This window comes from Pinus tabuliformis, chromosome 8 (assembly GCF_031772625.1).
Source record: "Pinus tabuliformis cultivar Carrire ecotype Pingquan chromosome 8, CPIR1, whole genome shotgun sequence".
Classification (NCBI taxonomy): domain Eukaryota; kingdom Viridiplantae; phylum Streptophyta; class Pinopsida; order Pinales; family Pinaceae; genus Pinus; species Pinus tabuliformis.
The window spans coordinates 1,001,715,190-1,001,741,101 of record NC_142294.1 but is presented as its reverse complement, the minus strand read 5'-3'; the positions used below and the strand labels follow the sequence as shown (position 1 = coordinate 1,001,741,101).

The 25,912-nt window shown below is 38.7% G+C and overlaps 1 protein-coding gene across 1 annotated transcript in view; it reads right to left on the bottom strand.

Moving 5' to 3' along the window:
• Positions 1-228: 228 nt before the first annotated feature.
• Positions 229-25,912, bottom strand: part of LOC149238768 (Pentatricopeptide repeat (PPR) superfamily protein) — a 406,793-nt gene continuing 381,109 nt past the window's right edge. Inside the window, exons 10-13 of the mRNA XM_089373188.1 lie at positions 1,586-1,651; positions 1,416-1,493; positions 845-946; positions 229-755 (exon numbers count right to left, since the gene is read on the bottom strand). Of these exons, the coding sequence (XP_089229314.1) occupies positions 660-755; positions 845-946; positions 1,416-1,493; positions 1,586-1,651 (342 nt within the window). The 3' untranslated portion in view covers positions 229-659. The remainder of the gene's footprint in view (positions 756-844; positions 947-1,415; positions 1,494-1,585; positions 1,652-25,912) is intronic.

Below are 25,912 nucleotides of genomic sequence, written 5' to 3'. Positions count from 1 at the left end.
AAATAGTTGTTAAAAGAATCAGCTTTAGCATCGGCGGAGGCCCATTACTTCAATCATTACAAACAACAAGAAGCCATGGTACTAAAAGGTTTCCTTCATGTTGCTTCATGACTTCATGAAGTAGCGGAACAAACACATTCTTAAAGGCTTGTGACATTCTTTGGTCTTCATTGAGGCATGGAAAGCGCTACAATTAAGCACAGGCGATGGTACCACAGTAATCAGACATACAAAATCAATGTCCAAAAATATATATAACAAAGCATACATACCTACAGTGTTGGACATGATATATTTTTTGTTTTACTCGCGTTACAGACCATTTTCAAGTAGCCATACTATTACGAATAAAATCCTTTTGGAAGAAAATATTCATGATTGGTGGGTACCACGACTGCTTTCAACGACTTTAAGAGCCACTACTGCAAGTTGTACATAAATGCAGTATTACATGTTGGTGATTATTATCAATATTTACCATACTGTGCCAGCAACACATGCACATGCTTACTTAATACAGGACAACATCTGAGTAGATTTTCTACCATTTTAGGACAGATGTTGAGCAGCTATGGATTAGAAAAGGTCAAGGCATCCTTTACAGCTAATAATTGAAGGGAAAAAAAAACTACAAACTAATACATCAGCAACCAGCTACGTCACATAGGCCTTCCTGGTGCAAATCTACGCTGCAGGTCCTTTAATACGCGAGTCACTTGAGATAGCCGAGGATCATTTTCAGGGATATCCCTTTCCTGCAATGATGCAATATACATAATATCAGAATACCGATTACAAAATGTACCAATCCTATCTTTCAATAGGCAATGCAAATTAGGGTTACCTTTAAGCCTTTATAATATGCTTCCACAGCACTTAATGTCGGAACAAATCCACGAGACTGCAATATGTCCCATATGTAATTTGCTGTTGTAAATCCTCCAAACTGCACATTAAAATAATTTCTTCTAAACTCTCATAAAACATGCAGGAATCCCTACATTATAAGATCTAACTGTTGTATTGAGGCTTTTGTGATCCATATCAAGTTTATGAGAGATTTTTCGGCGTAAATCACATGATAATTCATATGTCAACGCGTTTCGAACCAACCAGTGTGGTTCATCGTCAGGACAAGTTGAATGAAAAGATCAGGCATAGCAAGTTAAATAGATAGAGCAGACCTCCAATGGCTATATTCAGGTAACCGCTAAACTAACAATGGCTAATCAAATGAAATATCATGTGATTTACACCGAAAAATCTCTCATAAAGATTTAACTGAACAGTCATGTTAAAAATGCTCATGACCATGTAGTAGAACTTAGAAGGATGATATGTGGAACCACATTTATATTTATAATGATACGTTAGAAATTCAATAGCTTACTCACAAGAGCAAGCTTTCCACTTACAGTTTCCCCTGATGCAGCTGTTAGGAGTTCACTCCCTATTCTCCCAATGGGGAACCACCCCCTTGCAGTCATTTTTTGCTGCCATATATCATACACTAGTTATGTACAAAATGATATTCAAATTAGGAATTTTAGCATTATAGTAATTTTCTGTTTTTTTTTTTTTTTACCAATGTATCTTGTGCTGTCTCCATTCCATCGGGAGTGTATCCAATCATAGCTCCCTGTACCAGTGTCTGCAATACACAAAGTAGCAAAAATTTAAAGATTGGCCTCAATAATCTGAGAACAGAAACCTGTTAGTTGCTTGATTGGAAACAGTATCATTTTCTAAAGACGCACGTGTGAATTCACTTTAGAAAGGAGTCTCTGTTACTTCAGCGACAGAGACAATAAAATCATCAGCATCAACCAAATAATTTCTATTCGTAGAATATGCTAGCTATTGTAAACGGCAGAAGGCACGACTATTCTAGACTATGATGTAACATAGAGAACATAAATCATGATATGGAAAATTAGCTGTCACTGCAAAGAGGTGCTGACAGTCACATTCTATGTTACTTGCAACTGCCAAGGAAGTCATAAGAAGCCCAATAAAAGTTAAAAGTTGAGAATCATTTAATGTACACGATAATTCCATTGACATTGACGGTTGGAAATACCGAGAGGGGTTGAATTGGTATTTCTTTCAATTGTTATATTATGCTAGTAAATATTTTTATCACAAGTTAAAACAGAACACAAGAAGTAGAACAAAAGATAATTTTATTAATGAGAATAGTAAGGACTCCCACTCTGTGTTCCTAAAGAAGACGCATACTGAGCAGTATCTTCATGCTGATTCCCATCATTTCCCTACTCAGAAGTTGGGTGTTCTTAACACCCTCGCTACTCGTGCCCTTAGGATCTCTTATTGTGAGAGCTTTGATAAGGAGAGATCTCATCTCCTTAATGTCTTTGTGGAGAATGGATATAGTAGGCGCCTAGGTCAGAAGGCTTTCTGTAAAGCCTCTAAAAATGCGTTAATTAAGAAAGAGCCAAAAGAGCGCCGTCTAGGTGTCCATCTTCCCTATGTCCAAGGAACCACGGACAAGATTGCTCGGATCCTTAAAAGGTATGATATTCCCTCAACCTTTAGGCCCTTCAACACCATTCGCAATTCCCTCCGATCGGTGAAGGATCTTGTTAACCCTAAGGACATGAAGGGTGTCTACTTGATCCCTTGTTCATGTGGGACCCCCTATATTGGGGAAACAGGACGCTCCATCCATCAAAGGATCTGCGAACATGCGGCCGACCTAAGACATGGGAGATCCAAGTCATCAGCATTGGCAGAGCATGTGGAAAAGACCAAGCATCAGGTGTGTATTGAGGAGGCCAAGGGTGTTGCCAAAGTTGCTCAGTTCCATCATCGTAAATTTAGGGAAGCTATTGAGATTGAAAAGAGGCCGAGCAATCTCAATAGAGATGATGGCTAGAAAATCAGTAGGCGCTGGATTCCAGCGCTCTCTTCTTAGTCGGTTTTTCTGCCTCCTCCTTGTTTTTGAACTCTTATTTTATATATATATATATATATATAATTTTTATTTATTTTTTTTTTTTTTTTCAAGACTAATTTCAATTAATATATATAATATATTACTAATATTATTAATATAATAATATCAAGACTATATTATTAATATATAATAATAAATAATTTAATTTAATTAAATAAATTACCTTTTCTAACTAACCATTTAAATTATTTTATTTATTTATATATTTTTAACCCTTACTTTATGATTTTAATTTATATATATATATATATATATATATGAGAGATTATTAGTAAATAAATTAATAAATTACTTTTGTTCTCGTCCCTAACAACCTATTATTATAATTTTAATTAATATATATATATATATATAAAACAATAATTATTAAACAATTTAAATAAATAAGTAAATTATCTTTTTAAACTAACCACTAAAAGTATTTTATTTATTATTTTTTAATCCTAACTTTTATCTTAATAACCTAATATTATAACTTTAATATATATATATATATATATATATATATATATATATATATATATATATATATATATAAAACTAACCATTAAAAATATTTTATGTATTAATATTAAAAATAATAATAATATTAAATTAATGAAGAATAATTTGACCTGGGTCCTAAGGTCAAAATTAGTCGTTGGTCGATTTAGCCGTTGGAGTCTCTGCTCAGACTATTTAACATGCTAAGCTAGATCTGTTTCTTCAACTTGTCCTGACAATGAACCACACTTGTTGGTTCGAAACGCGTCGACAAATTCCTGTCTACATGTAATTTACGCCGAAGTTATTCTTTCGACTCCAATCCTCTTACAAAAATTCAGGCTCCAACCTGTACAACAAAATCTCTAACTTCTTCAAGGCTCCAACCTTGAATGAGGACTTCAATCCTCACAACAAATCCAAGCACCAACTTTGTCAAAATGAGGACTCCAATCCTCTCAACAAATCTCAGCACCAACTTGGTAAAAAATGAGGACTCCAATCCTCCTAGGCTCCAACCTTTCCAAATACTTCAAATAAACTTCATCAAGATGTATTCAAAAAAAGGCTTTCCAAAGTCAGTTCCAAATACACTTCAATGCTGCTCAATAAGGTCTTCAAAATCTTCTTCAAGGCTGCTTCAAGTAGTCTCCAAGATATTCCAAGGGGTTCTTCAAAGTCTGGTCCAAATCTGTTCAAAAAAATCTGCTCCAAAGAATGGCATTAATAATGCTTCAAAAGTCCTCAAGAATGCTCAAGAGGGATGCTCCAAATTCTGCTGCAAAGGGCATTAGGCTTACTCTAACAAGCTGGTCTGAAGTCTGCTTCAAGATAGTTCTCTGAGGTTATTCCAAAAGCTGTTCGATAGTTTTCTCCAAGACACTCCTCAAAGCTTACTTCAATGAGCCCTCAAGTCTGTTTCAAGAAAACTCCAAGTCTGTCTCAAAAGCAATGCCAGTATAGAATCAAATTTGCTTCTTAAAGTTCTGTTTAGAAGGGCTGAGTCATATCACAAATGAAGACCAAATTGCATAGACCGAAATCTTCCAGTCTGAACTTGCTCCTTTCCATAGTCCGAATTTACATAGAAGGTTGAGTTCTGGGATGCTTTTAATCAATGAATGAAATTGAATTGATTTACAATGAGCAGTGAAGCTCAATAAATAATACAACTGATCCAGGTGGATGTTGGTGGCCACCCACCTATCCCATTTGGACCCCCACAACTGTCTCTTTCAGCTTTTTCAGTTTCCTAAATTGTAGCACAGTTTACTATTTTTAGCAGTTTTTCCGGGTCCTGAACTTCCGGAGCCGTTTTGAGGCCCTAAACGACGTTTTTTTGGGAATCTGGGGCAACATGAGTCCATGGACCGATGTTGCCTCCCAAAGTGGTAGTACTCGGATAGATCTTTCTAACGAGCTATCGTACACGTCAAACGGAGATCATATGCCAAAGTTACGACCCCAGGAAATTGGTGTACCAATTTACCCAAATGGGGCCCACAATTTGGCGTTTCATCTTCTAGGGTTAGGTTTCGGGATGTGAAGGGTTTTCCATTGTTTCTCAACAATAAATAGGCCTTCGAGCCTCATTGTAACACAGTTCGGAACAGTTCAGAGGCATGTAGCCGCACATCTCTTCTCAGAGATAAGCTACCATCGCCCTAGCTGGTTTATTTCCATTTCTGGTTGTAAGCATATTTCAGTATTTTCCATTAATGAAATGAAACATTATTTCCGCTACATCTCTGTGTTTATGGTTATTGCATCTCTGTATTTATGGTTATCTTTGTAATCTATTGCGTTCCTGTCTAAATCCGGATCAGTGGTATCAGAGCAGTCTGCTTTTTCTCTGTTTTTCTTTGCATGTCCCCAACGAGGTCGGGATATAAGGAGTTAGGGCTTGAACTGGTCGAACCTTTGCAAGACCAGCCTCGCAAATCCCGACGGCCTCCCATGGCGGATGAGAAGAAAGACGAGGGGGCAGGAGATCCTATCAAAATCTTGCTCGAAGAAGCGCTCGAGCGGCAAAGGAACGCGATGATGGATAGCTTTGCGCAGATCCTTCAGCGGCTACCCAGAGGCGACGCATCGGCTTCCAACAGCAACTCTGGAAACGCCACACCGTTTAAGGTACAAGTTAATTTTGAAATACCCATCTTCGAGGGTCAAATAGACGCAGATGCCGTAGATAAATGGTTAAATCTGCTAGATGGGTATTTTTCTGTTCACGAATTTTCAAGTCGGGAAAAGATTGTTTTTGCTCTTCTCAAAGCAGCCCCCCACGTCAAGGACTGGTGGGAAACCTACTGCAAGCAGAAGGATGAAAGTACAGGCTCACTATTTTCAGCCGCACCCACTTGGAATGACTTCCGGGATGCCATCAAAGAGCAGTACTACCCTGTCGGAAGCTATGAGGACAAATACATCAAATGGACCACATTGCGGCAGGGACGAGACCAAGATGTGCCGGAGTTCACAAACATTTTTCATACCCTTCACACACAGTTGGGTATCAAAGATTCTGAGCTGCATCTAGTACTCAAATACCGTGGCTGCCTGCACAGATACATCCAGGAAGAGATGGTGTTCTTGAACATTCCCTCACTCGGCACAGCATACCGATACGCTGTCAAAATCGAGCAAAAGTTCAAACAGAAGAAGCGAGACTTTGGATCTGCAAATCCGAAGCCCAAAGGACAAAGCCAAGGCGGGGTGACCCAAGACAACCCGTCGAAGCCGCAAGAAAATAACAACACCATGAAGCCGAAGAAGGACACAGGGAAGTGGTGTGAGTTCCACAAGAGTCCCACTCATAACACAAGTGAGTGTCGGACCAAGCAGTCGCTGGTGGCTGAGTTGAAGGCTTCCGAATCAAATGCATGTTCTGATCCTGAGCCAGAACCCGACAAGGGGAATGGCAAAGGGAAGCAGATCATTGATGCGGATCCCAGCGCCACTGTTGCCACTGCCAAGATCCAGAAAGATGAGCCCGAAAATCCAGAGGAAGGGGAGCGTCTTTTCCACTCACAGATGTGGGTGAAGGGTTCGCCGCTACAATTCATTGTCGACAGTGGCAGCCAAAAGAACCTTGTTTCAGCAGAGGTCGTGAAGCGGTTGGGCCTACCGACTACACCGCACCCGCAGCCGTACAGTATCGGGTGGCTTCATGAAGGACGAGATCTCAAAGTTCGCCAACAGTGCCACCTTCCCTACAGCATCAAACCCTTCACAGACGAGGTATTGTGTGATGTTACACCTCTGGATGTTTGTGATGTATTATTAGGCCAGCCATACTTGTGGAGGCGACATGCTGTGTATGAGTCAAGGCCTCGTGCTGTCATTATTTCTTTGAATAATTCATTATACAGGATACCAGAGGTAGCCCCACCTACCGCCCCATCTTTGATCACTACCAAGAAAGGCAGCAAACTCATATCACAGACCAGGAAATTCATCTGTCTGGTTCACTCCCAAAATAAGGGGAAGATCGTTGCTACATCCATGACCCCTGCAAAGGGTTCCTCCATGCAGCAGCAGCAGCAAAGGGATATGGTCATGACGGAACACAGGAACAACTTCTCCTCACCCACAAGGGTACCACACAAGTTTCAGGTGGGCAACAAAGTTTGGTTACATCTACAGAAAGAACGCCTTACAAGAGCCCATCAGAAGCTTCGACCACTCCGACATGGTCCTTACACCAGTACCAAGGCTACGGGAAACAATGCTTTGAAGCACAGCATTCCTCCATTCCTCCGCTTGCACCGAGTGCTCAATGTGGACCATCGCCAACCATGCTTCCCACCATCACTGGACACATCAGAGATTGCAGGACAAGTTCAGCAGATGGAGGAACTCAACGCAATGGGGACCATTGCTTCCTAAGGGGGGAGGAATGATCCAGGTGGATGTTGGTGGCCACCCACCTATCCCATTTGGACCCCCACAACTGTCTCTTTCAGCTTTTTCAGTTTCCTAAATTGTAGCACAGTTTACTATTTTTAGCAGTTTTTCCGGGTCTTGAACTTCCGGAGCCGTTTTGAGGCCCTAAACGACGTTTTTTGGGGAATCTGGGGCAACATGGGTCCATGGACCGATGTTGCCTCCCAAAGTGGTAGTACTCGGATAGATCTTTCTAACGAGCTATCGTACACGTCAAACGGAGATCATATGCCAAAGTTACGACCCCAGGGAATTGGTGTACCAATTTACCCAAATGGGGCCCACAATTTGGCGTTTCATCTTCTAGGGTTAGGTTTCGGGATGTGAAGGGTTTTCCATTGTTTCTCAACAATAAATAGGCCTTCGAGCCTCATTGTAACACAGTTCGGAACAGTTCAGAGACATGTAGCCGCACATCTCTTCTCAGAGATAAGCTACCATCGCCCTAGCTGGTTTATTTCCATTTCTGGTTGTAAGCATATTTCAGTATTTTCCATTAATGAAATGAAACATTATTTCCACTACATCTCTGTGTTTATGGTTATTGCATCTCTGTATTTATGGTTATCTCTGTAATCTATTGCGTTCCTGTCTAAATCCGGATCAACAACTGTATTTACAGAAATAACAAGTTTCTACCAAGAAAATAAAAACAGCAAGTATCTACTAAAGTCTAAGAAACTGCTAATTAAGATCACAGATGAGCATTAAACACTAAAATAGCATTATTCTAATACCCTCCCTTAATGCTCAAACTATTTACAACACCTATAGACCCTCTGAATTTTACAAACTTATCAGGACCAAGAGGCTTGGTGAAGATCTCTGTTGCCTGCTCTGTTGTGGGAACATACAGCAACTGAATGGATCCGTCTTCAACAAGCTGTTAAATGTAGTGACAATGGGTTTCCACATGCTTTGTTTGTTCATGGAAGATTGGATTTGTGGCGAGTTTGAGCACTCCCTGATTATCACAGATCAAAGGAGTAGGACCTGAGTGGGAAACATGCATATCCGCAAGCATACATCGAAGCCAAACTGCCTCACAAGATGCCTTAACTGCTCCCCGATACTCTGCTTCTATTGAGGAGAGAGCCACTGCCTGTTGCTTCTTACTAGTCCATGTGACAGCGCCAGATCCCAGACTAAACACATGCCCAGCTGTAGATTTACGGTCATCAACCGAACCGGCCCAGTCTGAATCTGTGTAACCACTGAGTGTAGGATCTGAACTCTGAGTGTACAGAATTCCATAATCAAGAGCACCACTCACATAATGCAACACACACTTTGCTGCTATCCAATGATCAGCCTTAGGCGCTGACATGAAGCATAAAATGTAGCTCACTGCAAAACTGATATTAGGTCTAGTGGCAGTAAGGTAGATAAGGCTGCCCACTAATTGCCTGAATAAAGTTTCATCCACAAGTGGTGAGGATCACTGAGCTGAAAGTTTGAGCCCTGGTTCCATAGGAGTCGTGGCAAGTTTACAATCTTGCATTCTGAACCTGTCCACATGATTTCTGGCATACTTGGACTGAGAGAGAAAAATGTTGTTCTTAGTCTGCCAGACTTCAACCCCCAAACAGTAATGAAGAAGTCCCAAATCTATCATATCAAAAGTGTTGCACAAATCCTGTTTGATCCCATGGATCAAATGTGTTGAACTGCTAGTAATGATAAGATCATCCACATAGACAACCACAAACAGAGTATCATCACCAGTATGTTTGATATACAGGTTTGCATCAGATGGACTCCGCTGAAAGCCATGATCTGTTAGGTACTTATCAATTTTCATGTACCAAGCTCGAGGGGCTTATTTCAAACCATAGAGTGCTTTGACTAATCTACAGACTTTCTGTTCTTGACCAGCAACCTTGAATCCTGGAGGCTGTGTCATGTAGACTTCTTCCTGTAGGTCACCATTCAAGAAAGTACTCTTTACATCCATCTGATGGACTTTCCAATTGAACTAAGCTACTAAGGCAAGGACAAGCCGTATGGTACTCATCTTGGCTGCAGGAGTAAAGGTCTCCTCATAGTCTATGCCTTCCTTCTGTGAGAACCCTCGAGCAACAAGGCGAGCCTTATACTTGTCTAGGGTTCCGTTAGCTTTGTATTTTACTTTATACACCCATTTGCAGCTAATGGGCTTCTTCCCTGCAAGAAGAACAGAAAGGGTCCAAGTGTGATTCTTCTAAAGACTCTGGAATTTAGCTTCCATAGCCTGTTCCCACTCAGGTGTACCCTTAGCCTCTGAATAGGTTTGAGGCTCAAAAACATTGTGTAAGTTAGCCATAAGAGAAAAAATTACTGTAGGCTACTGTTTGCTCTTATTTCTAGAAGTTCTACCTTCAAGGAGCTCATTATCCCAGAGATCACCAACAGTTTTAGCCCATCATTTAGGTCGGAGAGTAGAAGAACCAATATCTGGAGTAGGTGGAGGAGGCTTAGGAACAATAGGAGCAGCAGGAGGAGGATTATTTTCCGGAGGGAACTCAGGTAGTGCATCATCAAACACTGATGCTGCATCATCCCTCCCATCAGGTGGACCTAACGGAAGAACACTGGGATGCTGATCCTCAGAACACTGCTCAGAAGGAGGGGACTGAAAGAACCCTTTGTCTTCATCAAATACTACGTCTTGACTGAAGATAAGATGATCAGTGTCTAAATCTATCAGCCTATAGGCCTTGTGGTGATCACTGTACGTTGTCATCATGAGTTTCTAGCTTTTGGAATCCAACTTAGAGCGCTTAGCAGCTGGAATCCAAACATATGCAACCGAGCCAAACACTTTGAGGTGACTGATCTTAGGCTTATGCCCAGACCAAACCTCTTCTGGAGTCTTCCCCTTAATAGCCTGAGTAGGTGATCGGTTAAGAAGATACACAGCAGTAAACACTGCTTCAACCCAAAATTTGTTCGAAACACTCCTGTGTTGTAACATGGAACGAGCCATTTCCACAACCATATGGTTGCGACGTTCGACAACACTATTTTGTTGAAGAGTGTAGGGTGTAGTTAACTGGCGTTTGATGCCATGGGTATCACAGAAGTTAGAGAAAGCAGAAGAACAAAATTCCCCCCCGTTATCTGTCCTAAGAGTTGTGATATTACAGCCAGACTCTTTTTCAACTAAAGACTTAAACTTCTGAAAGATACTAAATACATCAGATTTATGTTTTAGAAATTACACTCACATCTTTCTACTGAAATCATCTACAATAAGAAAAAAATATTTGAAACCAGTAACTGAAGATGTATTCATAGGACCACAAATATCAGCATGAATTAAATGGAGTACCTTAGATGCGCGCCAAGATTCTCCATCCTTGAATGAAGACTGATGTTGCTTGCCAGCTTGACAGGCGCCACACACTCCCAACTGTTGAGTCTGAATATCAGGTAACCTTGACACAAGTCCCTCCCGAGATAGCTGAGAGAGATACTGAATGTATAGATGCCCATATCTCTGATGCCACAGAGTGTTGATATGAGAAACATGAGCTGCTAGAGCCACTTCTGGAGAATCACCAGTGTCAAGAAGCCTGTATAGACCATGATCCTTTAGGTCAACAGCAACCGTAAGACGAGTTTCCCTATCAATAATGGAACACTTGTGTGCACTGAACACTACATAAAGCTGAGGAGAGTTCCTCATAATGTGGCTGACAGACAACAGATTAATTTCCATACCAGGAACATACTACACATTCAGGAAGATGAGTTTGCGCCCATCAGACTGGATCTGAACTGTACCTCTACCAACCACTGTGTACTCTTCACCTCCGCCAAATACCATGGAATCACTAGAAGATGAGAAGTCAGTAAACTAGTCACGCCTGTGAGAGAAATGACATGATGCACCAGAGTCAATGTACCAGGCAAAAGACAGGGCATGATCTAAGGACCTCTTAGCCATAAAGGTGTAAAAGGCAGATTCCTTCTGCTTGGAATGTTCTGCAACATTCACTTGCTGATGAGACCCTCCCTACTTCTTCTATTCAGAAGCGATTCTCTGTCGGCAATCTTTCTTCATGTGGCCGAACTTGTCACAATAATTACACTGAACATTTTTCTTCTTCGCAGGATCAGAAGGCTGAGAAGAACCTTTCTGCTGAAAGGACTGAGAAGACGGATATTTGGCAGCAAAAGCATTTTCTGAAGAGGCTGATGAAGCACCACTACCAAACTGTTGTTTCGAAAGATCTTGTTGCAGGAGTTTGGTGCATAACTCCGGAAACTTCAGATCAACATTAGTGGAAGTAATGTTGAGTGTTTCTATGAAGTGCTCATAAGGTTTTGGTAGACTTTTCAGAGTGATGACTACCATATCTTCTTCCTCCATGGTCCGACCAATGGCTTCGAGTTGATCTCGAATGTCTTTAATCTTGTTATGATGTTCCTATAACGACATATGTTCGTCCATCATGATGGAGAACAACTGATACTTTAGAAAGAAAGCTCTGCTCTTGTCGGATGTCTCGTACAATTCCTCCAACTGTTGTCAGATTTCGGTAGCTGTCTTGCCGAAAGGAATCTGTGGTAACTAATCATCAGTCGCAGAGAGTTTGAAAAGCATAACAGCCTCTCGATTTTGATCATCAAACTTATCTTGATCTAAACCAGGTGTACCAGGACTGAGCTCTTTGCCCAAAACAAGCTGGTCAAGATGCCTATATTAAAAAATGGTCAACATTCTCTGTTTCCAAGTGTTATAATTGGTGCCAGTAAAGCGCTGACTGCCTTCCAACATCAGGATGGTTAGCGAGGCCATCTGCACATTTTCCAAGACACAAGAAACAACAAAAGAGTTTGGCACGGATTTCAATGCAGATACCGGCTGATCCGAACAAAATCTGATTGGTGCTAGACAAGAAAAGACCCTTAGAGACACACTCTCACACAAAAGAAACCAAACAATACACCGAAATAACCACAAGCTTCCCACGGAACAGAACCCTCATACCCAGAAGCGAGACAGCCTTGGGACACGTACAACAAGTCAACCTTTCTGACCTGGAATAATAGATGGGACAGAGACCTGCCCCAAAGCCATTGAAGGAGGTTGACTCCGAATAACGATGCAGTAACCTAGCAATTTCTCGCCAGTTCCTTTCGCACTGCTCTGCTTAACACCGAGACCAGGAACAAAGCTCTTGCCCAAAAAAACACAGCGGACTAGAACTCACCCAAACGCCAGAAGCATGGAACTAAAAAAAATTGGCAGGTGAACTGATGTTGCAGGCAGCACTACAAAGGTCATACAAACTGTGTGTTGTGGTTGTACAGGCTGCAGATTGGTCACACGTGCACCAGCATAAAATTACATGCAGCATGTGCCACAGGAAAGGGTGCTACAGGCTGCAGAATCTTTTAGCATGGAACTAAAAAAAAACACCCCCGAGCACCAAATTAGGTCACGGAAATACCTCGTCCGTGAGCTTTTCTTGTGGCAGCTTCGGGTGTTCGAGAATAAATGTGTGGATTACGAGCAAGTGAGTTTCGTTTCGTTCATGGGGTGAGACCAGACTTCCTTCTATCCGCTTTGTTTGCTCGTCACAATTTTCAATAATCCCTCGGCGTTCCCTGATGTTGACAGTAGCTTTTTGTGAGTCTGCGGGGCTTATGGCATCTGCTCCAATTGTCAGTGCAGTTGCGTCGCCGCCTTTTTCAGTTCTGATTCGGCTTCCACCCGCTGCTTCTTGTCACAGGAACACTACAGAGAAAATCTGAGATCGATTTGGATCCCAAATAAAATTCCGAAGACTGATCCAACCAACAGATTACGTAAATCCTCAGCTTGAAGACAACAAAGAAAATGTCGCTCGTAGCAAACGAAGAATTTCAGCACATTCTCCTTGTTCTCAACATCAATGTTGATGGACGTTACAAGATAATGTTTGCATTGACATCCATTAAGGGTATCGGTCGTCGTTTCACTAATCTCGTCTGAGGGAAAGCAGACGTCGATATGAACAAAAGAGCCGAAAAACCTGATGACAATAGTGAGCAGTTCAAGATTCCAGACAGACACAAGGATAACCAGATCCGGAGCACCAGAAACCCACTTAAGAATGGCGTGGAAGGGTTTCCATACGATCTGGGAACTGAGAATTCGCAAAAGTCTTAGATCAAAACCCTTTTATAAACAAATCCAAAGATCACAGAGATCATCGCTGGAAAGAATTAAAACCAAAAAACTGCGGCTTAGAAATTGTGACGCCCAGTTAAAAAAAAAATCAGACTCCTAGAGAGCAATTTCGAAATGAAGCACGAAATTTTTCAAACAATGAAAAGTTATTTCGAAAAAAATACCAAAGCTCTGATACCATAATCAATGAAAGAAATTGAATTGAGTTACAATGAGTAGTGAAGCTCAATAAATAGTACAACTGTATTTACAGAAACAACAAGTTTCTACTAAGAAAATAGAAACAGCAAGTTTCTACTAAGAAAATAGAAACAACAAGTTTCTAATAAGAAACTGCTAATTAAGATCACAGATGAGCATTAAACACTAAAATAACATTATTCTAATAGCTTTAATGCAGGGCTGAGATCTGTTCTAAGAGGGCTGAGGTCTGTTCTTGCCACAAAGGTAGGCTGACATCAAAACTTAAGGCCAAGATCTTCGCTAGAAAGAAAGACTGAATATGTAGCTCCAAGAATTCTCATAGAAACAGATCAAACAATCGTCAAGAATCCTTTAATCATGCACAGAAATGATCTACAAGTATTGCTCCTTCTAAAGCACACAATTTTAGCTATTTACAGCCATGATAAAATATTTTATTAATAATTGAATATATGATGATTACATTTTGTGAGAGGCTCTGGCTATATACCACCTTAGGTGTCTCTTGGTGAACGGACATGATCTTTGATCATGCCCTTTGCCTAATAAACTATAACTAACTAATTTTTTACATAACATTGCCTTTTCCTCAAAAGAATGCTTTGTCCTCAAACCATAAGTAACGACGGATGTTGCCGACGAAACGCTTCAGTCTCCCAAGACGCTGCTTCTTCTAGTAAGTTCTTCCACTTGATCAAGTATTCCTTGATTGTACGAGATCGAAGCTTCCTTTCTCTAGTAGATAAGATACCTTCTAGTTCTAGAATGACCCACCCTTCATCATCTAGGGATGGAAGCGTTGTTTGCACTGATTGATGGTCGCCCAGTGCCCTTTTAAGGCAGGAGACATGGAAGACGTTGTGAACACGACTTTTCTCTAGAAGGCTTAAACTATATGCAACTTGACTGATCTTTTTATTGATTTAATATGGTCCATAAAACTTCGGTGCCAATTTATTTTTTCCTTTTTGTTTCAAGGACAATTGTTTGTATGGCTGGAGCTTGACAAATACCCATTCTTCGACTCCAAATTCTCTTTCGGTTCTATTTCGGTCTGCTTGTTGCTTCATACGGTTCCTTACATTATTCAAGTTTTCTTTTAGGGTTTGAACGATTTTTTGGGTTTCTTCTAGTTGGTTTTTAACAGCGGGTAGATTTGTCTGGACGGTAGCTAGATCCTTCCATTTTGGGGGTTCATATCCATACAAAGCTTGGAATGGCGTCATTTTTGCTAACGTGTGATAAGTAGAATCATACCACCACTCAGCGAGATGCAACCATTGAGCCCACTTATTTTGTTTTTCTGTAGCGTTGCAACGTAGGTAGGCTTCCAAACATTTATTGACAACCTCTGTTTGTCCCTCTGTTTGAGGGTGATAAGCAGAACTCATATTTAGGTAGGTTCCTATGTGGTTGAACAATTCCTTACAGAAATTACCCTTGAATTTGGCATCTCTATCACTCACAATGACCTTCGGAAAACCATGTAATTTATATATATTTTTGCAAAATATCTCAGCGATTTCTTTAGCTGAGTATGATTTCTTTATTGCCATAAAGTGAGCATATTTGGTCAACCTGTCGACCACTATGAAAATCTTGTCCTTGCCTTCATATACAAGTAATCCCTCAATAAAGTCCATTGATATTTCTTCCCATTTCTGACTCGGAATGTTTAAGGGGTGAAGTAATCCAAGTGTCATAATATTTTCACTTTTTTTTATTTGACATGTGTCACATTCTACTACATACCTCTAAATATCGCAACTCATTCCCTTCCAAAAAAATGATTGACGTGCATTGTAGTAAGTTTTAAAGAATCCTACGTGTCCGGCTGACAATGAATCATGTGATTCCTTGAGTATCTTGGATTTAAACTTGGAGTTTGCATTCAGATAGATTCTTCCTTTGTACTAGAGAATATCATTCTTCCATTCAAATTTTAAGTTGCCTAGAAGGTTATTTATTATCGCAATTATTTCTGGATCCTTAGCATACTCACTTCAAATCTCATTAAGCCATTCAGGAACAACAACCGAGACTGCAAGTAATGTTGGTTCTTCGTCCTTCCTAGATAGGGAATCTGCTACTACATTGTCTTTTCCCCTTTTCTGTAGTATATCCATGTCAAAGGCGGCAATTTTTTCAATCCATTTTTGTTGTTCTTTGGAAAGTGTTTTTTGTTGAAGGAGGTGCTGGAGACTGTTATGGTTTGTTCGAATGGAGAACTTCCCAAAACATATTGTCTCCACTTAGCCACTGTGTGCATAATAGCGAGCATTTCCTTCTTGTATGTGGACTTGAGACGTTTTCTTTTATTGAGCTTCTTGCTTTCAAAAGCTATTGGATGTCCTCCTTGCATTAACACTGCACCTATACTGAATCTGAAAGCATCACATTCGTTGATAAATGGTTTAGATAAATCTGGAGTTGCCAATACCGAGGCATTAGACATATCTTCCTTCAGTTCTTCAAAACACCTTCCTGCGTCCTCATCCCATTGAAATGAATTCTTCTTTAAAAGGTTTGTCAGAGGTGCAGTTATATGTGCATAGTTTTTAATAAATCTTCAGTAATATCCAGTCAATCCTAAGAACCCTCTTAGCTTGGATACATTAATCGGTTTGCTCCATTCCTTTATAGATTTGATTTTATTAGGGTCCAATTATACGCCTTCATGGGATATAATGTGTCCGAGATATTCTACTTCTTTCTTTCCAAATGTGCATTTGGATTTTTTTACGTACAACTGATGCTCTTTTAGTAGTGTAAGAACTTTATCCAGATGTTGTAAGTGCTCCTTCCAAGTTTTATTGTAAATTAAAATATCATCAAAGAACACTAATACAAACTTCCTAAGATATGGATGAAACAATTCGTTCATAGTGGCTTGGAATGTTGCTGATGCATTGGTTAACCCAAATGGCATTACTTTAAATTCATAGTGACCTTCGTGTGTTCGAAATGTCGTTTTTGGTATATCTTCCAACCTGATTCTGATTTGGTAATACCTTGACCTTAAGTCCAATTTTGAGAAGTATTTTGCGCCATGTAGCTCATCCAACATTTCGTCGATAAAGGGGATTGGGAATTTGTTTTTAATCGTTATTTTGTTTAATCCTCTATAGTCAATGCATAGCCTGAATGAACCATCCTTCTTCCTTACCAATACCACTGGAGCAGCATATGGACTTTTACTTTTCGAGATGATCCCACACTTTAAAAGGTATTGCATTAGTCTCTCAATTTCCATCTTTTGGTGATGTGGATATCGATACAGCTTGATGTTGACGGGGTCTGACCCTGCTTTGACTTCTATTGTATGCTCAATTTCCCTATTAGGAGGCATTTTCATAGGCAGGTCTTGAAATACCTTTTCATGCTTCTGAATTAGATCTTGTACCTCTGGTGACTCTTCACTGATCATATTTGCAGATAACATTTCTAATTGGTGACATTGTACTACATAAGCGGGTGCTCCTTTTCGAATCATCTTCATCATCTGAGATGACGATACAATTTGATTCTCTGGTGCTTGGAATCTGTGTAATTTGTACCCCTACCCTCCCCCGTTAAATCTTATGAACTGTACTTGATGTTGGCAGCATAAGTGCCTAGAGTTCGTAGCCATGGGATGCCTACGACCACATCTACTCCACCTAATGGTATAGTGAAGAACGGAGATTCTAAATTAAAGTCTTGAATCTGCAATTTGACCTTATGGCATTTCCCTACCTTTTCAATCTTCTTACCGTCAGCTACCATCACCTTCATGTTTGGTAAGGGAAATGAGAAAATGTGAAGTCTCTTTGCCACAGTTGCATCTAAAAAATTGTGGGTGCTCCAGAGTCTATGAGAAACACTACGTTGTTCCTCTATATATGCCCTTTCAATTTTAGAGTCTGAGGTTGTGATATACCTATCATAGCTAATAGTGACACTTGTGGAATACTTCCGTCATCTAATTCTGGAGAAAATTTGGGGCATCTTTTGTTTCTTCTATGTCTCAATCCTCACTATTTGAATCATTAGTTGCTTCACAGTTATATAGGTTCTTTGATTCTTTTCCTTTAGCACACCTATGTTTAGTGTCCCACTTCTCGCCACAGTGTTTGCATTTGCCTTATTTTATCCTTTGTATTTCCACATTAGATTTTTCACCTTCACGACGATGTGGTGGAACATATCTTGTATTATTTGAATCCACAGACTGGGGCATTATTCATCTCGAATATACTTTTTCCGTTTTTTACCACAGTATCTGTTCAAATTTCTTTTCAACAGTTTTTGCTTTTCGTCTTGCTACTTCTATTGACGTAATGTCATGAAGCTCAAGTTCTACTTGTAGATGAGTTTTAAGTCCGAAGATGTATGATTGAATTAGACGAGATTCTGATAACCCAGGTACTCGTGTTACTAAGGTCTCCCATTCTCGAGTGTACTCATCCACACTTCCTTTTTGTCAAAATTTGATGTGTTGAAAATAACTCTCCTTCCCTTACACCTTGGAATCTTTTAAAGAATGCATCTTTAAATTTTCTCCAACTCATGGCGATTGTCATCTTCTTCCACCACATATACCAATTATATGCTTCCCATTCCATTTTCATGCAAGCGTGCCTAATCTTTTCGTCATCATTCTCGATGTCGTAAATCTCAAAGTATTCTTCTGCTTTATTCAACCACGCAACATTGCATTTTTCATTCCCATCGAATTTAGGCATCTCGACTTTTGCCTGTTGCTGATATGTTGCTAACGGTGGAGCAAAAAGAGGGTGTTGACTGGTGAATGTATCCCAAAGTTGCTTATTTGAAAAAGCCGCATTACTATTTCCTTGATGGCATGTGGCTGATTTTTTTTGGAGATTCTGCTTTTTCGTGAGAATCTGCTGACTTTGTTGAATCTGATGAATTGTGCTCTTGATTACCTCCATCATCTTGGAATAGTTGTTCAGGTGTAATCTTTGTCCTTCCACACATGGTGTTCAGCAATGCTAATGTCTGATTATGATTCATTTCGGATTGGATCTGGTTCTACCGAAGCTGTAGTTCTATCCGATTTGTCATATCTTGAAGCTTCTTGATATCATCGGAATGCTCGATAAATTTACTCTCAAGATCGACTAATTTTTTGTTCAAATCATCGGAGTGGCTGGTAATCCTATTCTCCAAGTCAATCAATTTTTACTGAAATCGGCCATTGACATCGAAGACATTGAACGAGTTTGTGGGGGTGTATATTTGTCCGCCAGCTTAAATATATATATATATATATATATCTATATATATATATCTATTTTAAATAATTAAATTAATTTAATTAAATTATATAACATATAGTTTTTTTAATTATATAATATATAGTTTTAAACTATATAACATGTATATATATAAATAAATTATATATCGTATATAATATATGTTATGATATATTAACTCCCGTGGTTTATTTTAAATAATATGCCGTGCAAAAAAAAGACACAGCTAAGGAAACAACCTTAGCATGTAATGACGACACGGCTCAACAACGTGAGGGAAGTCAATGGAAGGGTGGCGGGAAGAGTGGACAAACGGCAACAGTGTGAGGGAATTGGCGGCAGTGGTAGTGAGACGTCAGACAAAGAAAATGGCAGCAGTGGTGGTGAGACGGTGGAGAACAATCAGATGGCAGAGAAGACGAGGCACAATACCAGATAAGCAGGGATTTGATGCATGTCTTCTGTAGTCAGCGGTGTGGAGGGCAGCATAGCATGGGACGGCAACGAAGGCAGTGACCTTACTTGCTTTGATACTAGATGAAGCACACAATTTTAGCTATTGACATCCATGATAAAATATTTTATTAATAATAGAATATATGATGATTACATTTTGTGAGAGGCTCTGGCTATATACTGCCTTAGGTGCCTCTTGGTGAACAAGCATGATCTTTGATCATGCCCTTTGCCTAATAAACTATAACTAACTAATTTTTTACATAACACTTTCAAAACAACTCCTAGGTTCATGAGATATGAACCTTTTCACTTCTCTAGGTTTGAATTCCTCTTCTTGTCTTCACCACGCTAATTTGGCTAAATTGGGAAGAGCATGGCCTTAATTTATACTAATTCAAACATACATTGAACCAATATGTCTATTGGGGAGAAGGCCAACTTGTTCTTAAGTATGCCGACTAGACAAAGGTAAAAAACAAATGGTATTTAATTTTAAAAAAAAATTATCCTCAATGGAGAGGAGTTGGGAGGCATATTATAGCTCTTTAAAAAAGGCTTAGAGTGCTCTTTAAGTCTTTGACATTCTTATCTTCATCAAGCCATGCTTTGACATCAATAACAAATTATTCTTTCAACAATTTCCCCTTGCTATTGATGGCAAGAATTTCCTCATATGCTACTCCCCCTGTCATGATGTTGCTCTCCCTATCATATTCTCCCCCTTTGTTAGAAAATCAGAAAGGTAGAAGAATTTTCTCATCTTGATAATTACTTGTGATATATTTAAATTCTTATTAGCTTCTTTTATTTCTTCTTTTACCTTTTTATCATCAAGCAACTATCACAACCCAAAGCATGAAAATCAAAACAAGTGACTTAGTAGGAAAAACCTAAAAAAATTATTCTTTTCTTTAAGAACCAAATCAAATGAGACAGCCAAGACCACTAGACCAACAACAAGACCTCCTCCATCCACCAAGTCAGCTTTCCAACCATTCTTCCTTCATCAAGACAAATATGCACTAGTCAACAAGCCTTTGACCATCCAAAGTCAACTTAAATCTCCTCCAAGCAATGTCTTAGCCTTCCTTCTTATCTCTGCAACTACGATCTGTACCTTCGTCCCTGCCATCTGTTCCTATGCTTCAAATTTTCTCGCACTGAGTCAAAATAATAGGTTCTTCAAGACTTGATAAGATAGCTTTCTTTTCCTTGAGTTTTTCCTTCTCTTTATTAGTCTTTCTCGCACTTCTTTTTCCACATGAGTTGCAGATCGAATTCCTTAATTGGATTGTATCACAATAGATCGAAGTCACCATATATTTATAGTCTCCAAGAGGGACAAAATTCCTTCATGAGGCCAATTTTGATAGATGAAGAAGCTTACTTGCTAGAGGGACAAAAATAATTTTTGACACAAAAGTATTTTTGTTTCCTTACATAAAGAACTGAGAAAGGATCTAATACATGATGACATGGACTAACTTATGAGACAAACATAAAAGCACTCAATGGGTGCTTTGACCTATAACAAAATAAATAAAACATGAAACCCATGCTTATAAATAATTTTTCTTTATAATAATTTATTTTCTTCTCTTTATAAGAATTACATTATGTCAAGAGCTAAATAGCAATTATGAACACAGATACTAGTTACACTTTCAACACCCTTTGACATCAATAGCAAAGGGATGCTCTAATGGGATGCAAGAGAGATGACTCTCATCTTTCGACAAAGCGATTCAAATGCTTCTCGAGGTAGGAGTTTTGTGAAGACATCTGCAACCTGTTCCTTAGTGTTGACATATTCCATTTTGATGTTCTTCTCTACAACTTTTTTCTCGGGGAAAGTGGTACTTGATTGGAATATGTTTTGTCCTTGAATGCTTGATGGGATATTGTTATGAATAAATATATAGGAAATAATGTAAATGATAATAATTAATAATGATTAGTTAATTAGTAATTAGGTTGAAGAGTCATGTCTAAATAAGACATGACTCTCCATGAAGAGGCACCTACATAGTATATAAGCAGAACTCTCGCTTTCATTTGTATCATCATCTTATTCACACATTTAATATATAATATTTGTATCCTCATGGATATCTTTATATTCCAAGTCTTCTGGAGTAATTAATCTGAAGAAGGAACTTTGTTCGCTTCATTTGGTATCAAAGCAATCAATCCTTTGGCCGTTCAACTGCTGCTCAGAGCCATGTTCTCTGATCAAGGTCCTTGTCCATACAAATCGTCAACTTTGTTGTCGTCGTGGCTGAAGCATTTGTTATAACAAGCTTGGAGTTTATCCATCATTGATTTCGTTAGAGGTCTTTGGCCATCATATATATATATATATATATATATATATATATATATATAAAAAGAAAAATAAATAAATAAAATATATATATATATATATTTAAGAAAAAGAGTCAAAAAAATATATATATTATATATAATAAAAACAAATAAATAAATAAATAATATATATATATATATATAAAGAGTAATAGCGTTAAAAAATAAAAAAATGAGGTTGCTCCAGTGAAAAATCAAATTCAACATCATTCAACTGAAAAGATATTAAGTGAGACATTTCTAGATCATGGGCTTTGTTAGCACGCAACAACGAATGGGAGCAAGTATTCCGCCTAGACGTGAGTAGACACTATAGACCACAATGCATTACCACAAAGGTTACAGAAACCCACTTGGAAATTGCCGCCAGGGTTACAAGGCGGTGTCTGTTGTCATTATAATATTTGGTTAACATGATCATCATTGTATTCACTTAAACCGAGAGTAAGGGTTGCTTCAAGGAAGGACATGACAGAAAATTGGGACACGATTGTCCAAACATTACGTCTCATCAATTATTTGCTTGGATAAAATAATTATTAAAAAGTTACCAAAGTTATTATAAAAATTACATAAATCAACTAGATCGAAGACACCGTTAGTTAAAAATAAGAGTCGTAGGGGAAACGCCACAGATTGAGAATTTGAAAGAGACCTTGTTGTGTCATTTGTTTTGGTCGAGGAAAGCCTGTTGTTCGTTGAAAAAGAAAAAAATCCATTGTCTTCCTAAACCATAACTGCCTCGTTTGTTGTAATAAAGAGGGTCACCAAGCCTAGTGCCATATGACACAATTAATTCTGAACAACAATCATTAAACGTCACTAATTCTCTATATAGTTGCATCTGTACGCCCTTGATATTAATCCACACAATTAAACATTTAAATTTAGATTCAACGTATTATATTTAAGTCAATCGGGGAAAAGGTAAAGGAATATTTGAAGTATTGTGATGCATAATGCTTGGAAATCGGCATTAATTAAAAAAAATAGTGTCAAGTTTAAGTGATCAAGTCATGACCATTGCAAAATATCTACAAAGGGCAATGTTTGAGGAAGAATAAAACTAAAGTTAAAACTCATTAAAATAGGGAGTGAATATTTTGTTCACGTGGCGAAATAGTCTAAAAGGCAATTTGACATACACTTTATAAGCTTAAAAGTATAAATTTGAGTTAGTCAAATTAAAAAAGATGTCGAGCATTAAACATTAAAAGTAAAAGTGGTACAAACTCTTAGGTAATTTTTTTTGTGAAAAAAAATATAAAAAATATAAAAACAAAAAGTCATTGAAGCAAAAGAAGTGAATAAAAATAAATAAATAATTCGATTCAAGACGAGAGAGGCATTATTATAAAACCCTAAAAGTAAGGCAATTGGACCCAACTAGTGAAGAGAAAAAAAATGGAGCCTAATAAGGGAATGAAGGCTAGAAGATTATTAGAAACCTTACCCAACTACGCTAAAGCGCTATTAAACACTAAGAAAACTCTCACAGGAAAAGATGTTATTATTTCTATCTCTCCCGCAGAAGATAAAAATTATATAACACCTAAAATCACAAACCAATTAGTGATCCTGGAGTCAAATATAACCAAAAAATTAGACTTTTTTGGCAATAAAAAATATGACATAGCCAATTAACAGTTAAACATTGAAGATTTTGCATTTGTATCACAATTCTCAGTTCAAACCCTATGGAACAAACAAGGTGACATTATTTTGGGATCACCCTGGATGGAAACGGTAGGATTCGTCATCTTAAATACAAAGAAAAAGTTTTTAACATTTTCTTACAAGAAGAAGAAAATAACACTCCAAGATGTTACACTGAAGCCAAATTCAGTAACGCCAGAAGATATATCAGATATTTCAAAAGTAATTTCTTAAGAAAGTAAAAAAGTATTACAAAATATGCAAAATGAAATTGACAAAATCACAGCTGATAGAAATGAAGAAGTCTTGCGACTTAAGGATCATAGTGAAAAATTGTTAACACAAATTTAAAAGCTTGAAAAGGACAAAAAGTCATTAACAGAGAAATTAAAGCAGCTTACTTAAGAAGTATCGAAGTCTCCAGACGTAACAGTCTAGGTTGAAGATAAAGGAACTAATACCAAACCAGTCAATAGCAGAACTCAAGAAGAGGATCAATCAGTTGAAGGAAAAACACACTCACATGTTACAATCCAGATGATAAAAATTCCAAACGAAGATTGTTAGGTCCCTATATTACTAGTGTAACCCATTATTGTTATTAGTACAACCCCCTTATTATATTCTTGTGTCCATGTAGTCCCAGTATTGTTATTATTGTGCCCCATAGAAGCCCACTATTGTTATTATTGTGCCTTTACATTATTATTGTTATGTTGGCTCTGATTATATTATGACCCCTTAGACTCCTATATATAGAAAGGAGGTCTTGTCAATTGTATCATCCAAGAATTGTTCATTTGTGTAATGTAAAGGAGGTTGCCCCCTCGAAGAGGCTTATTTCTAAGGCATTTATCTATCTTTCCTATCTTTTTGTGAGCTGGTTTCATAACATTTGGTATTAGAGCTTTCGATTCTAGGGTTTTGCTACTCCAAACAGGTCATCGTGGAATTTTCGCTATAACTTTTTTGCTATGAAGTTTCAGAAGCTAAAAAAAAACCATTTGAGAAGAAACCGGTCTAAACCTTGGGTTCGAATTTCAGATCTTTTCCCGCTATATTTTCGCAGTGTTCCACACCCCCCCCCCCAAGGGTCTAGTTTCCTCACTCCCCCGTGCTCCGGGGACTTGGGGACGAGTAGGGGACGTTTCCCCACGCTCCCAAAAATGAGGAAACTCAGGGGGGCGTGCCAGGGAGTCGTTTCCCTTTCCTGAGGGGGGGCGTTTCCGAAAAGGGGGACGTGGGGGGGCGAGGGGGGACGAGGGGGGACGTGGCACACGTTTATGCAAAAAATGATTTTAATTAACTTAACGTTGAAACTAATCTTTAACTAACAGTTAATTAATGCGTAGGGTTTTGGAATTTAGCTGTTTCATGTTATAAAAACGGCAGCGTGAACACAGAACAGCACACTCCCAACCTTCGCTGAGCGCTCCACTCACAGCCTTCGATTTCACTGTTCAAATTCCAGAACTCCTCCCTCCCTCCCGTCGAGCATCCTACGAGCAGCAGCTCTCGTCGAGCATCGTGTGAGCAGCACCTCCCTTCAAGCATCGTGCGAGCAGCGCTGCATGCGAGAAGTGGACTGCTACAGCGTAACAGGTAAGTAACAGTTCATTTCATGAGCATTTGTGACTACGTAACTGTGTTTAGAGTGCATCTACAGAATGCGTTTGGATATGTTTGTGTATATGAATTGTTGTTCATTGAAGACGTGTTCACTGTTTCCAAACCCAAATTCTTTTTGTAGTTTATTTTACAAAAGTTTATTGCTTAAAATGTGTTATTCTGATTCTGAACTAAAGGTAACTATGCCATGCTGGAAACATTTGGAAGCTTTTAATTGAGAGACAATCTGGGTTACTATTAAGCTTGCTGCTCAGTTTATTGTTCTCATTTTCTCTTAGGCTTGCCCTTCAAAATGAGTTTTTAACATATGCAAGCAATCAGTGGTATTTTAGGAAACCGGTTCCATCCTTTGACATCCACATGAGTAATTTACTGTAGATCACATCTCAACATTTACTCATCTTTCATTTTGCATTAACCTTCTATGCACTATGCCTACCAGAACATTAGAAAGAAACTCATAATTCCTTATGTTGCACACCAGACATAACATGTACAAAGCTTTTCCCTTGGCAGTTGCAACATAAATCTTAGAGGTATGCATGGCTATCTACTAACTGTTTGTAGAAAGTTATTGGAGAAATATTTACCGCAACCTACCTGAAATTTGTTAACTGAATTTAAGTATTTATATGTCAAGAACTGATCTGTGGGTTACGTGATCCTCCTTTCTGAAAGAAAATTCATAAAGGCCAATAAGGGGATCATGCTGAAGCTTTTGGAGCCTAATCTGAGCATTCAATTGTCAAGAATTTGGCATCTATACCTGGCACATCT